General features: G+C 30.4%; 1 protein-coding gene across 3 annotated transcripts in view; it reads left to right on the top strand.

Annotated features, from left to right (window-relative positions):
* Positions 1–14,816, top strand: part of nvy (CBFA2/RUNX1 partner transcriptional co-repressor nervy) — a 508,624-nt gene extending 493,808 nt beyond the window's left edge. For all 3 annotated transcript variants that reach the window (XM_075360674.1, XM_075360683.1, XM_075360665.1), the window contains exon 10: positions 6,762–14,816. In XM_075360674.1, coding sequence (XP_075216789.1) covers positions 6,762–7,172 — 411 coding nt within the window. In that variant the 3' untranslated portion in view covers positions 7,173–14,816. The remainder of the gene's footprint in view (positions 1–6,761) is intronic.
* The last annotated feature ends 213 nt before the right edge of the window (positions 14,817–15,029 follow it).

Here is a 15,029-nt window from a genome sequence, read left to right on the forward strand (position 1 = left end):
GCAAACAACCTATTCTGTAATGGGTTCTTCAACTTTTAATAAAATTAACCATTTTTACCACTTACAAAGAATTTTTTTTGGGATTTTCCTTCTTATTTTTTGTGGCAAGAACATATCAGTAAAGGAAGTAGAGTAGTAGTGTATCCATTCCGCACTGGTATAAGACAATCTTTTAATGTTTTCAGAAATCGACTATTCTTTCCTGTTCACCTTGACATCATCACTACTTTGTGCAACACATTTTGTTCAATCTATGTTATATTTTTTAGTAGCTTCATAAAAACCATTGTCCTGTAGCATGACCAGGTATTGATTTGCACAACATCATATTTTCTTTGATTGATCTACCCCTATCTTATTCATATCTCACAAAACATAAGAACTGAGAAATGTTTGCCACATCTGTTGATTCATCAAATTGAATATGAAAAAATTCACTCGCTGAATTATCAGATTGTGAACATTGGCAGCCATGTCATCAGTTCGTCTTGATACTGTCGTTGGAAAGAAGAATTTTTTCAATTTTTTTTCTTCTTCCATGCCTATTAAAACACTGACCATATCAATTGTAGCAGGTAGTATTAGGTTTACTGTGACTGTATGTAGTTTGCACATCTTAGCTACTCTTAATGCTAGAAGATAAGATGCTTCAAGTGTACTTTCATCAGTATGGCTTGATTAAATAGAAGCTTTAAAGATTTAAAATTTCTCAAAGTATGTAATTTTCTTTTGAAAATTTTCAAGGGTTTCTTTTATGACCTCTATGTTTAGTTTTCAAGTGTCAAATTAATTTTGATGGCTTCATGCTTTCATTGGAGAGGACTTGAAACCAAGCAACAAAGATGGCTTTCCAATGAAGTAAAACCATAATCTAAATAACTTTCATTGTAAAATCTTGTCTTTACCAGTTGATTCAGTGGATGTAGATGGTTCACTTTGTTTTTTCACAAATTTATCTATTTGCATAAGAATCTAATTTGAAAAATTATAGTTACACCATTTGGCCACGCACTAAAAAACCAAAACCTCAATTATTATCATTTTCATAGAAATTGCACTTTTAAAAACTTAAATAAAGGCACCAGACACAAGCTCTGCATTCAACTACAAATTAAACGGACATTCTGCAATCCCTTATGCCTCTTTTATACTGCTAAGAACATCGACATGTTCAAACATATCATATGCATGATCAAACATGACACACTTACAGAAAATATTATGCAAGTAGACCAAAGGAACCCACTGGATAGGTCTAGTAGTGAACGCGTCTTCGCAAATCAGCTGATTTCAGAGTCGAGAGTTCCAACATTGAAATCCTAGTAAAGGCAGTTACTTTTATACAGATTTGAATACCTGATCATGGATGCCGGTGTTCTTTGGTGGTTGGGTTTCAATTAACCACACATCTCAGAAGTGGTCGACCTGAGGCTGTACAAGACTACACTTCACTTACACTCACACGTAGCATCCTCATTCATCCTCTGAAGTAATATCTGATGGTGATTCCCGGAGGCTAAACAGGAAAAAAAAAGAAGCAGACCAAAGGAGCACACAATCAAGTTGGAACTATAAATTGCTCATGTTTGTACACTTCATACATGCATCTTCATACCCATTACTATCCACATGGCTAAGTAGTTTTAACTAGATTTCATTGGGGTTAGGTGGACACGAAAAATTCATTATAATCGTATTGTCAATACAAGATTATCACAATCCAAAATTGTACTTTTTACAGAATCAATTGAATTTTCTTCAATAATATAATTAATTTTATTAATTCCCCTTAAAATTATCTTACTGAAAAACTTTCCTCTACATTCAATGTTTTTTCTTACTCTTTAACATGTAACATATATAACTAAAATTTAAAAACTTGTAAATAATTATTTTTAAATGTTTTAGACTTGTGATAGTCTTGCAAGAGTGATTGTTGATTTTTTGGGAGATAATTTTTTGTTAGGATAGGTATTTTTCAAATAATACAATTACTATTTATAAAAAAAAACAAAAAAACATTTTAATTAAACAAAATAAAAAATATGTAAAAAGAAATTTTAAAACCACTCTTATATTAAATGTACTAAAAAGTATAAAATAAAAACTCTGATGTGGAGGACAACACATGTCTTCCTTATATGTCTATTAAATTACATTTATACATTTTTTTTTTAAAATGAAACAAAATTTTTTTTCATTAAAAACTGATATTTTTTCATAAATTTTTTTTGTTAGAAATTTGTAAAACTTTTTTACAATGAGAGATCAATAATTATTAATAAATCCATACATTTAAATTAAAAAAAAAGCTAAAAAAAAAAGAAGGAGATGAAGCCTGATTCGAACTGATGTGCCTTCCCTTGTAAGATCCAAATATTTCATTAATTAGAATTTTATTTGGCTATAACTCTGGAACCAATGAAAATAAGTACCACTTATGATATATCATTGAAAAGCTCTCAATGAGGGCGTATTACTTAGTTAAGAAATAGTCCAAAATCGATATTTTTGGGATTTTGGGCTTTATTGGACACTTTTGGTTCAGTTGATTGCAATCAAAAGGGGAGGTGAACAACTAGATGTTACAATAGTCCTAAACCAAAAATTTCAACATTCTACGGCTAATCGTTTTTGAATTATGCGAGATACATGCATAATACATAAATGCGTTCGTACGTATGTACAGACATCATGCCAAAATTAGTAAAAATGGATTTAGGGATGGTCAAAATGGATATTTCCATTGAAATCTTGAAAACAAAATTTTTCTGTAATCACAATGCTTCCTATACTTTGTACAAGGAAGTAAAAATATGTGAACAAATTTTTAAAACACCACTCTAAATTAAAGGTAAAAGTAAAAAATAATTTTAGGATGGTATCTCAGAATGGATTTGACAACAAGCTTTGATGGTGATATGAATGTAAGAATTGGATGCTCACCCGACTCTTTAGCCCATTCATCAAACATATGAAAAAATTGGCAAAAACATCAAATTTTTAATTTGAAGCTATGACTTTTACATAATCTTACATACCACCATGAAAGCTTATTGTCAAATCCATTCTGAGATATCATCCTAAAGTTATTTTTTACCTTTTTGTGTCTAATTTAAGAGTGGTGTTTTAAATATTTTTTACATATTTTTTTTTATTTTCTACTTTTGTGCATTTGATATAAGGGTGGTTTTTAAAAAGTTTTTTTACATATTTTTTTATTTTGTACTTTTTAGCCTTCATAAGTTTATACTTTACAGCTGTGCTAGTGCACATTGAGTGATCTTTCAAAGGTTTCATGCCTCCAATTTCCAATACTGCAGACTAGAATATAGGAGCTTTAAAAGTTTCTATATCTTAAAAAATTACTGTATATACTCATATTCACTTTACTGGAGCGAGATGGAGAAATCATTTTTTTGCATTTGTTTCTTCACAATCTAGATGTGCACGCAACAATTTGCTTTTTATTCAGCACACCCTGCTCGCACACAGGCTATGTCTGATCAGTCATCAGACGTAGATATTGAATGTAATAGTTATATGAAATTTGAATTTTTGCCTCAGCTGTAGAAAAAATATTTTTGTTCAATTTAATCAATTGAAACGACAATATTACAAATATGGATAATTCTTAAGGCTAGAAACCTACACCTCCATTGGCTGCTCTGTCAGTTGCACCCCTCTACTTCTCATGGTTTGTCTTCCACCTTACTCAACATGACTTGAGGGAACTGAGGTTCCATCTTCTCTTCCTCAGTAGACCCAATTTGGTTTCTCGCTAATCTCGGGTCTCTCTTTATCTCCATCTTAAAAAGGACATCAGCACTGTCTTATACGTCAAAAAATGCTTCTTTTGAGCCCCATTCGAAAAAACGGGGGGGGGTCAAGTTTGGGGATGGGGAGTCAAAATTTGTTTTTCGTTAAAAAATTAAAAAACTTTTTTTGGGAAAGTAGGATGTTCTTTTTGGGGGGAGGTCGGTGAGGGTCAAACCCCAATTTTTCAAAAAATTGTGGGGGTTTGCGGTGGGGCCGGATTGAAAGGAGGGCCCAAAACATATACAATACCAAATAGATCCAATACCAAATGGATTGGTCAAACCGTTCAGGAGATAAAGCATGGATAATTATCACAAACATGGATAATTCTTTCACTAAGAAAATATGCATGTAAACGAGGTTGCATAAGTTCAAGGAGCATTTTTTTCAGTTAGCAACTTGGGGAAAATGTTACCAAAATGTATTATAAAGGGCAAACCTGTATGCAAAATTTCAGAGCAAATGGATAAGCGGAAGTGCTTCAAAATTCAACTGAAAGGTTTCATACCATGAATCTCACATACATAGTCCAAGAGCGAGTTGATATAAGAGTGGTAATAAACTAAAATTCAGACGATGAGAAAAATAAAAGTCCATATACCTTAATGATGCATTGTAAAAACAGATTTTGTAAAAAATAAGTGCCTAATGTTACATTTGAAAATGATTTTAAAGTTTTACAAAATTGCATGTTATTCTTAAATAACATGCAACTTAAATAACTTTAATTGATAAGTTTGTAATGAAAAATGATTACGCTACTGTCATATTTCTTTTCGACGCAATATGATATCGTGTCGGTATCGTTCAAGAACTGAAAGATGTAGACCACGGAAAACATTGATAGTATTGCCGTTGGTTTCGTTCTCTTGTTCATAACAACAGTACTGAAATTTTGGATCGTCTTTATTTCATCGACGAGGCATGATTTCACTTTTTATATGGATTTGAATACTAGACCGTGGATACAGGTATTCTTTGGTGGTTGGGTTTCAATTAACCACACATCTCAGGAATGGTCGAACTGAGACTGTACAAGACTACACTTCATTTACACTCATACATATCATCCTCATTCATCTTCTGAAGTAATACCTGAACAGTAATTCTCGGAGGCTAAATAGGAAAAAAAAGAAGAATGATTTCATTTGAATGGCTACATTAACAACCAAAACTGCCGAATATGGGGTGCTGTAAATCATAGGTCTGTCCAGAATATTTTCAAGTGGGTACCGAGGCCGCCTGGGAATCCCCCCCCCCTAAAAATTTAGTCTTTGATGACACATCTGACACCGAAGCAAGCTATCAAATAGATATCAAATAAAATGTAAAATAAATTATTTATTTATAAATATATTTAAACTTTTTAAAAATATAATATAAAAGCTCGATTGTCGGTGAGGGCCCATCGACCCCCACCGACAAAAAATTTTACAAATTTTATTAATTTTTTTAATTAATCTTATGTTAAATATCTGTAATTGTTTTAAAATGCGAAGAAATATTGGAAATAGCTCTCATGACCTGTGATTACTGCATTTTATAGTTTCAGTAAAAAAATTATCCTACTTCTTTAAATCAATTAAAATATGGTTGAGCTACCTAAACGTTGGCACGATCATCTCGGAAAGTTCCGCAGCTAAGACCTTAAAAAATTTTTCCTTTACTGTTGTTGAACATTCAGTCGTGTCCAACCTCCATCACTTGTTCTTTAAGAGCAGTACCCAGTACCTAATTTCGACGCCCCTCTGAGAACGCGTGTGGGTGCCATGGCACCCACATAGGCGTATCCACAGTGGGCTGTGGATACGCCTATGCTGTAAATCCTCACACGTTCACGAATGACTAATACACGCATGTAAAATTTGGGTTGCGATCTCCCGGCGTCGTGTAACAGGGCCTTTATTTTTTGACAAATCTGTTGGTGGTATGATTTATTGCAACTTAATCGAACAGTTTATTACCACGTTAGATTTATACGAACGAAAATGTTGGTTCTAGCAGGATAACGGAATGTGTCATACTGCTAATGAAACGCTGGATATGTAACGGAAATTTTTTGGCCATCGTTTGATATCAAAAGGGTTGTAGCCTCCGAGATCCCAGATCTTCTACCAGCAGACTTTTCCTTTGGGAGTATTTAAAAAGTGTAGTTTTTAAAAACAACCCTCATACACTTGACGAGTTGGAAGGCAAACATTGAAAGTGATATTTCGAACATTACTGACCAAATATTACAAAAAGTGGTTAGAAAGGTTAAGAAACTTGTACGAACCTGCATCGGGATCACAGAAAATCATTTTAAACAGCTATTATATAGTTATTAAGGTAATTTGAATATTATTGTATAAGTTGTTTATTAATCTTAATATTTTTGTAATAAATTCACGTCGTCAAACAAAGAGATTGTGTCCTTTTACAAACACCTGTTAGTATAAAAGTTTAATAACTAATAGTTTAATAATTTAATATTATTAAGTTTCAGTAATACAAACTTTTGGTAATAATATTAGAATAAAATTTCATTAAATTCACCCCCCACCACCAAAAAATAAATCTTAGGTAAGTTTATATTGGTTGTACATTTTTAGCGGAATTTTTTTTATATTCTCCTCCATTTAACATAGAAAAATCAAACATTTTCTTGGAAAGTGATTTTGGTGATCGGGGAACAGAGAAAATAAAAAATACTCTTCTTTTGAAATTTTTAAATTTTTGGTTGATTAAAACATATAAATGATATTTTTACAATAAAACTTCATTATCATAAATTATCCCCACTCCAAAAAGGAAATCTTAAGTAACTTTTTTCACGTATAATTATTTTTCTACTGTATAAGAATAAATAACCAATGCTAGGAAAGAATTAAAACTTTGCTGTCAGATTTATTTCTGTTAAACTGAATTATTTCTGTTCACATACTACATTTTGTTTCTTACAGGCATGCTGGAACTGTGGTCGTAAAGCCAATGAAACTTGTAGTGGTTGTAATGTCGCTCGTTACTGCGGAGCATTTTGTCAACATAAAGATTGGGAAACTCACCATCAGGTATGTTGTTCTCGATCTTCGTCGTCGATATCATCTATACCATCTTGTGTTGCTGCATCTGATAAAACAGTAACAACTATTGTGACAGCAGTAACAACAACAACTGTTACGACAACAGCAACAACATCTGCAACATCGAGCAATAGCAACAGTTCATCTCGTTCATCTCCCACTAGTACATTAACTCCAACTGCCGGTTCTGTCGCCATGATGATGACAATAACACCAACAAATCCATCGACTACACCTAGTCCTACTAATACAACAAATGATACTCAACTACAAACACGTTCTCATAAGTGACGACCACGTCAACTTCAACATTTTCTAAAATCACGACTGATAAATACAATATCAATGGGCAAATCCTCTTCCACTTGATATCATCTGCAGCATTAAAAGAATAGCTGCTTCATTTTAAAAGAGTATACCACAGTTTATATCATTATCATTGCTGTTAAGTGTTTAAATAGTATTTTTTTCTTTTACCGAACAGGTTTATCCATGTAAAAATTTCTTTTTATGAAATCAAATATGTTATTAAACTTCTATAGTTTTTTCTGCAAGTTATATATTTTGTAACTAATAGAAAATTTTTAATTATTTTATTTCAAAAGTTAATTGTTTTTAAAAATTCAGGTAAAATAATTAAATTATTTTATAGTTAGTCTAATTTTTTATTATAAATAAAATACATGTTATTAACAATAAGATGTTTTTCAGTGCTTCATAAAAATTTTAAATTTAAACTTCACTGTTAATCGTTTTTTTATACTTCAAATATGAGGATAAGGAATTCTGGATACCAAGCTGGAATTTTTTAATACCAGGCCATGTTTTTTAAGTTTATTTTAAATATTATGTTATTCATTATATATATTAATTTTTAAATAAGAATATGGATTTAAGTAAAGCTCACCAATGTTGTCATGCATAGAAAAAGAGAGTTATGCATGGCCAAAGAAAATTTAACATAGCATGCTAATAAGCTGAAAGAAATTGGTAAAGAATTGAATACAAAAAAGTAAAGTAAAGCAGACATTTTCAAATTACCTAAGCACTATTTCAGATTATTAAAAATGATAATCTACTTTTGATTCTCTTCATGCAATATTACAGGTACACACATGTTAATCACTGCTTTTATTGCTAAATTATATCCACTTAACTAAATTCTTTGAGAAAATGTAATAAATTTAGAACTTGTTTCAGCTAATATGAAAAAAGAATTTTTGTAGGCAATTCACAATTTATTCTACATTCAGTATATCTGTAACTATTTGCTGTCTAAGTCCTTTTCTATTATTGACAAATAAATTATTATTATTATTATTGTTTATTACAAACACAAGTTCTAATTTACTAAAAACATTAAATTATATTGAATTACAATGAATAAAGATTGTATTAAACATTTTTTTAACAATGGTGGAAATTATATTATTAAAAATATATGATAAAAATCATACCCTACTGAGGTTGTCACTTTGACTTACACCAAGAAGATACTAGGTTCAAATTTTGTCTAGACTTAGCCATATTTCATAAACTACAAAAATTCATCCCTTATCATTGGCACTTATTGTAATTAAGGTAATAGTTGTAGTGACTTAGATGAATAAATATGAGGATATAAATATAATAATAATTATTACTATTGTCTGTTGAGAGTTGAAATATCCCAAATACACAGGCAGAAAAATAATAGCCATCATCAGTGTCCTTCGCTGTTTATTTTGGATTGAAGCTTCTTCACAGTTAGCTTCTAATATTATAATCTCTGTTAGATGAATTCTATCAGCAAAATTTCCATGTAGTCTCAAATATTCAGGCCACTTTTTTTGTTTATATAGCTCAAATTTTCCCGCCATAATGCACATCCTCTCTCAATTTCTAACATCAATCCCTTCAATGCTGACACTCATAACACATTATTACAACAAACAAGATAATTGTCAATGGATCTCAACAGCACCATGTTCTTCCACTTAAAAACCAATCATGCCACATATTTCACTGTTGGCAGAAGTCCGACATTAAGTTGACTGCTACTTTATCAACTGAATAGAGTTAATGAGGTCAACTCAACAGACATGTAAAAAGAAATAAATTATTAGTGGCTATTGTCGTCCACATCTCATGTTGAAACTTGTAATCAACTAAATTATTTTCAACAGCCAATTGTGGATAAATTTGAATAGTTATAGTAAACCAAAATTCATGATAAACAAACAACAAACGTTATTTGTTTGGTGTTCATTCATCTGCAGTAATTGTTTTTAGGGTCCTAGGAAAGGCAGTAAACTGTCATTAAAATCTTATAGTTGCAGAATACCTGGAATATCTCAAGGAGAATCAGCATCTGGGAAAAGTAATTAGGTAAAATGGCAATAGCCAAAGCTAAGTTTAATAAGCGAGTTCCTGTAGGTCACTGAGATCAAACAATATTCAGTATAATTTCAGTGCCAGCTGTCAACATTTGTTAGTGGCTAATGACTATAGAAGTTAATGCTACACTTATCATCTATTAAAAAGAAAAATTGTTTGTTAATATTTGAAACGATGAATCAAGAAAAATTTTACATTTTAACAATTAGTTTTGTAGGAAAGTACATGTTCATATATTCTTTGGTAAAAAAACTGGGAAAAGTAATAAATAGAGTAATATTTATGTAATCTTATTGCCTTACCTAGAATTATGTACTTTGTAATTATGAACTAAGGTAATAATAGAATAATGTGCTTAGGTAATCTGTTGATCGCCTGATCTAGAATAGAAGCATTTTCTTTAACAGTGAGAACACACTCAGAATTTTACTGTCGAGCAAGTGGGCCCAGCCAATGTACAAGCTTGTGTCGTCACAAACAGACTGTGTATTACTACTTAAAACTACTTTTTCATTACTACTTTTTCATTTATAACCTTTATTTGTACTACATTATCAATTTTTAATAATAAACAAAAGCTTACTTAAATTTTCTTCATGCATCTAATTCAAACTTCTAGCAAGTTCACCAACATCGCTAAACAAATCACCATCACTTTCATTTTCACTTTCATTATCAAAGTCTACACATATAATGTTCCGTCATTTCATCTATCAGTGGTTCCAGTTTTTCATACTCTTTTTCAATATTTTTTTACTTTTTCACAATTGGGTTTCCAGTCATCTTCATTCGTGGAATTAATTCATCCCCTAGCTAATTATTCATTATTTGTGAAAAAAATGTTGTTATGACTCACCACATATTTTTACACGGCTGACCATATCATCTCGATTGAATTCACATCAGGATGGTGCGGTGGGAGTCTAAGAAAGTGATGCCCATGTTTTTCAAAAGTTCATCCAAGTGATATTTTTGTACTTTAGTTTTATGTAACTTTACTAATTCATATAACTGTAGTTTCAGCATTTTTGAACTATATGGAATATGAGTTTTTTCCAGCCAATCGGTCATATCTTTTCTTCTGGAGTTGGAATTTGGCGCTTTATCAATACCTGTATTGTGATACGGGGCATTATCAGCAACTACTACTGACACTGGTGGAAGATTTGGAATCAATTTTTCACACGCCCATTTCATGAAATTGTCTGTATTCACATCGTCATAATAATCACCACTTTTTGAAGTGGCTTTCCAAAATAGTAATGTGTTCGCAATAAAACCGATTTCTCCTCCAGCATGAATTACCATTAAACGGTCACCTTTATTAATCGACACATGAAGTCCCTCAATAATACCATCAGACCACAACTTTGTTGAACACATTAAACACATGTTTCATCCAAATAAACAATTGTAGCATTGCTTTTTCTCATTAAATATTCAATTCTCTTCTACCTAAGAGAAGTTCTTGTCTTATTATTTTTAAAGTAGGTAATTCATTCTTCTTTGAATGAAATTCATTAACTGTTTTTTAGTACACCTAAATCAAAACTGTCCAGTCCACTGACAGGTTTCGAACATCGTTTATACTTTTTCGGCATGCTGAGAAAACACGATTGGGATGTCGATTGAAGAATAATGTCTTTTTTCTCTTCTGAGTTTTTGAACCTGTATTCTTGATATCCCACAAGTAGCAGCAGTTCTTTTTTCGCATTTCTGAATGCCAATTATATGTTTGTCGTCAGTTAATTTACCTACTTTTAAAGTTTTTTTTTGATAGTCATAAACATTATTGATCAGTTTCACATGCTTGACTCCTACGTTTTTTTTTTCTTAACTACGGATTTAAAACAAACCGCACTAATAACACAAGAACAAAGACAAAACAAAAAATAATATTACAAAAAATTTGTGAAAAACAAATACCTTCACTGAACATGATATAAACTGAACTAAAGTTTATTTCTTTATACACACATTGTTTATTACGAATGACGGATCTAAATATAATCTATTATAAAATATTATTAAAAAGTAGAAATCCACCTCACCAGCAATTAATTTTGAACTTCTCAAGATCTTTCAGTTCTTAGACCATCATCAGGATATTAAAATGTCATTATAAAATAATGTTACAAAATTAAAATATTAAGCAGTCATGACCAATTGCTAGTTATTATAATCGTGATTAGCTAAATATAATAGTCATAGATAAATATAATTGTGACGAAAGACATCATTTCTAACTGCATGTATAAATTTTTGTAGGCCTGTACATAATACCAATCAGTTCATTAGTCATTTGTTAAGGAATTGATTTGTTTACAAGATTGTCATTAAGCATTTTTTACATGTAATCAACTCAAGTGGAAAGAATTGAACACACAACAACATAAATGTATTGTTTGGGTGCCTGCATTGTTTGTAAGTCAAAAAATGGGATAAAAATAAATAATAATTACGCGCAAAAATAATGTTTTGGAAAACAATAATATAATGAGATGTCAGCATGTGACGTCACAAGCTCGTAGATTCATTGGGGCAACTATTATTTCTATTGTAACAATCATTTTATTTAAGCAATTTACAATATTGAAATGTAGATTTTATTACTTACTTAATTGTAACATTTGATAAAAGTTGTTAAAAAAATAAACAAAAACTAGTTCAATGAATTAATTTTTAAGTTAAATGTGATACATTGTTACATAATGTATCATTATATTTTAGTGATTTTTTTTTATTATCTGAGGTCATTAGGAGATTAGGTATTCATGTAAACAAACTTGTGCAACCATAGAAAAAAATATTAATTTACCAAGCATGTATTGAAGAAATCATGTTTTGATTCAATATATTCTTTTTCCTATGTGCATAACATTCTTTAAGTCATCTCCAGTTAAACGTCATCTTTTGTGTACATAATTCTCCACACAACTTACCACTACCATCACTTCTTCCTTGGTATTGCTCTTGTAATCACATTTTCATAATTCTCTAACCTGTTTAGTTTTTATCTCTTTTCATGAAAAACTCATACACAACACTTCTTTCGTAGACCTTCTTTGAAAATGTTTCATTAATTGCTCCTTATTCTTTTCATTCCTAAATCTAATATTGCCATTGCAATTATCCATCTTAACATTCTCATGTTTACTATTTTAATCTTTTTCAGAGTTTTTCATTTATGGTCCAGTTCTCTCTACTACACACATCCTCAATCAGTCACAGTCACAGTTATTGAATATAGATCCACATTCAATAAACCCACCGGGTTGGTCTAGTGGTTAACGCGTCTTCCCAAATCAGCTGATTTGGAAGTCGAGAGTTAGAGCGTTCAAGTCCTAGTAAAGCCAGATATTTTTACATGGATTTGAATACTAGATCGTGGATACCGGTGTTCTTTGGTGGTTGGGTTTCAATTAACCACACATCTCAGGAATGGTCGAACTGAGAATGTACAAGACTACACTTTATTTATACTCATACATATATCATCCTCATTCATCCTCTGAAGAATTATCTAAAAACGGTAGTTACCGGAGGCTAAACAGGAAAAGAAAGATCCACATTCAATAACCATTTTTCTAAAAAAAATACCCATTTTTGATTTGAATTTCTATATTTATATAACTTATAGAATTGAATATAAATTGAATTATTAAATGAAAATTTCTTACCTACAAACTGAGAGTAAAGGTATTTTAAAAAATGAAATAAATCATTTTGATTCATCTTTTTTTTTCAAAATAATCTTCATATTTGTATAGAAGAATAGTTTAACTCATTAACTCATTTGTGACAACTAACTGTCAGAGTTTACTGTTACCAAATAACATGAAATCAAGGATAGTGGTAGAATTTAACAATTTTGAACTGAAACTAAAACAATCACACTACTACACTCAGTCTTGTTCCTATTCTTATATAAATAGTTTCTGTACAAATAGCTGTGTACTACCTCAGATAACCTTGAACCTCAGATAATCAGAATTTTACAATAATTGTATAAACTGTTTTCTAAGTGTCATACTTTTTTATTGAGTTAGTATGTAAATATTAAATTTTATTGTAAATTTAAGATTTTAAAGGAAAAGTTCAGAATCTTGAAATCAATATGAAAAGTTTAGAAAAATTCTAAAATAAGAAATTGTTTAATAAACTTTAAGTAATGGTTGAATATTTAAAATAAAGTATGGTGTAAAGTAAATCTTGTTTAATTTGAATATTTTTAGTATAAACTGTTGATAAGTTCTAAATTTCCTTCATCTCCTTGAATTTTAAATAAAGACTATTGTATATTAAAATCTCTTTAACGGAGATTATTATTTAATTTTTTTATATCAACAGAACCCCCACTGTAGACAATAATTTTATATCTAATTATCAAATGAAATTATAAAGTAAGTAATACTTGGAAATGTTGAAGCTATTGCAATATGAATTTCTGAAGGCAAAAATCATGAATTGCAACCAAAATTGCTTCATTTCTGTCCATTCAATGTTGCACGAGTTTTAATAGTTATGATAACTGTTGCCTAACAGATCCAAAATGTTGAGATAACAGATCCAAAAACATTAAACTGAAAAGCAGTGAGCAATCATTTTTAATACGACATTAATTTGTCACTTTAATTTAGCTCTCTTTTTTTGTGGTGCTACTCTTATAAATCACCTGAAGCATCAGAATCACTTTCTCCAAGAATAATAAGGTTTATACATATATAGTATGCTAGTATGCAATAGCATATTCAGCTTACTAGAAGAAATGGGAAATCATTCCAATTTTTTTAGTAAGGCTGGCGTAAAATATTGTTACGCTTGTTACTAAGCTATTTTCATGAATGACTAGTTCTTAAGTCACCAACAACCACTGTAATTACTAAACACATGATAGCATTGCACTTTTGAGTAATTTTATGTTCAGTTGAAATTAATACATTTTTTAGGAAGGTTTTCCAGAACAATCATGTTTGTAATAAGATTTTTTTCTGGAATTACCAATTTAAATGGGTGAGATATCTTCTCCTCCCCTTACTACTAAAATCACAAATATAATCTTCTAAATGATTGATTGTGTCTTTGATTATGACCCTCTTTGATTATTGTTGTATTATACATAATAAAAGAATTTTATGGCAAGTGTAAGCAAAGATTACTGGATTTTTATATTTACTACAATTTTTTTACTAACACTATACCATTTTGAGCATTTAGGATGGCTGAAACTGATAGGTTGTATTTAATGGTTTTATTTAAGAATTTAATAATTTTAACTGAGGATTCCAAATACCTACCAAACAATCACATGCTGACATCAATCCATTTCAAGGTACTACCTTTTTCCATGAATGTTATCTCCAGGTTCCTGTTTGCATAATTTCACTGTTCATTTTCAGCTACATATTTTTAGAATTCACTTTTTGACTGTAGCATTTATTAATGTGACTTCAATTAATGTTTTTGAAAGGATTATCTTGATTATCTTTTGTCAAACTAAAATTGAGAGCTTCCCTCAATTTTTCCAAAGCATTTTATTTCATATTCTTATTTCTTTTTTTTGTCTTTAGTTTTTTTCTGTTGTATATATATATACATAATATTTTATTTTATTTTTCTGTTTGGCCTCTGGGATATATATATATATATAATATTTTATTTTATTTTTCTGTTTGGCCTCTGGGACCACCGTAAAATAATACTTTAGAGGATGAATGAAGATGATATGTATGAATTGTAAATGAAGTGTCGTCTTGTACAATCTCAAATCAA

Source organism: Lycorma delicatula, chromosome 1 (assembly GCF_047948215.1).
Source record: "Lycorma delicatula isolate Av1 chromosome 1, ASM4794821v1, whole genome shotgun sequence".
NCBI lineage: Eukaryota > Metazoa > Arthropoda > Insecta > Hemiptera > Fulgoridae > Lycorma > Lycorma delicatula.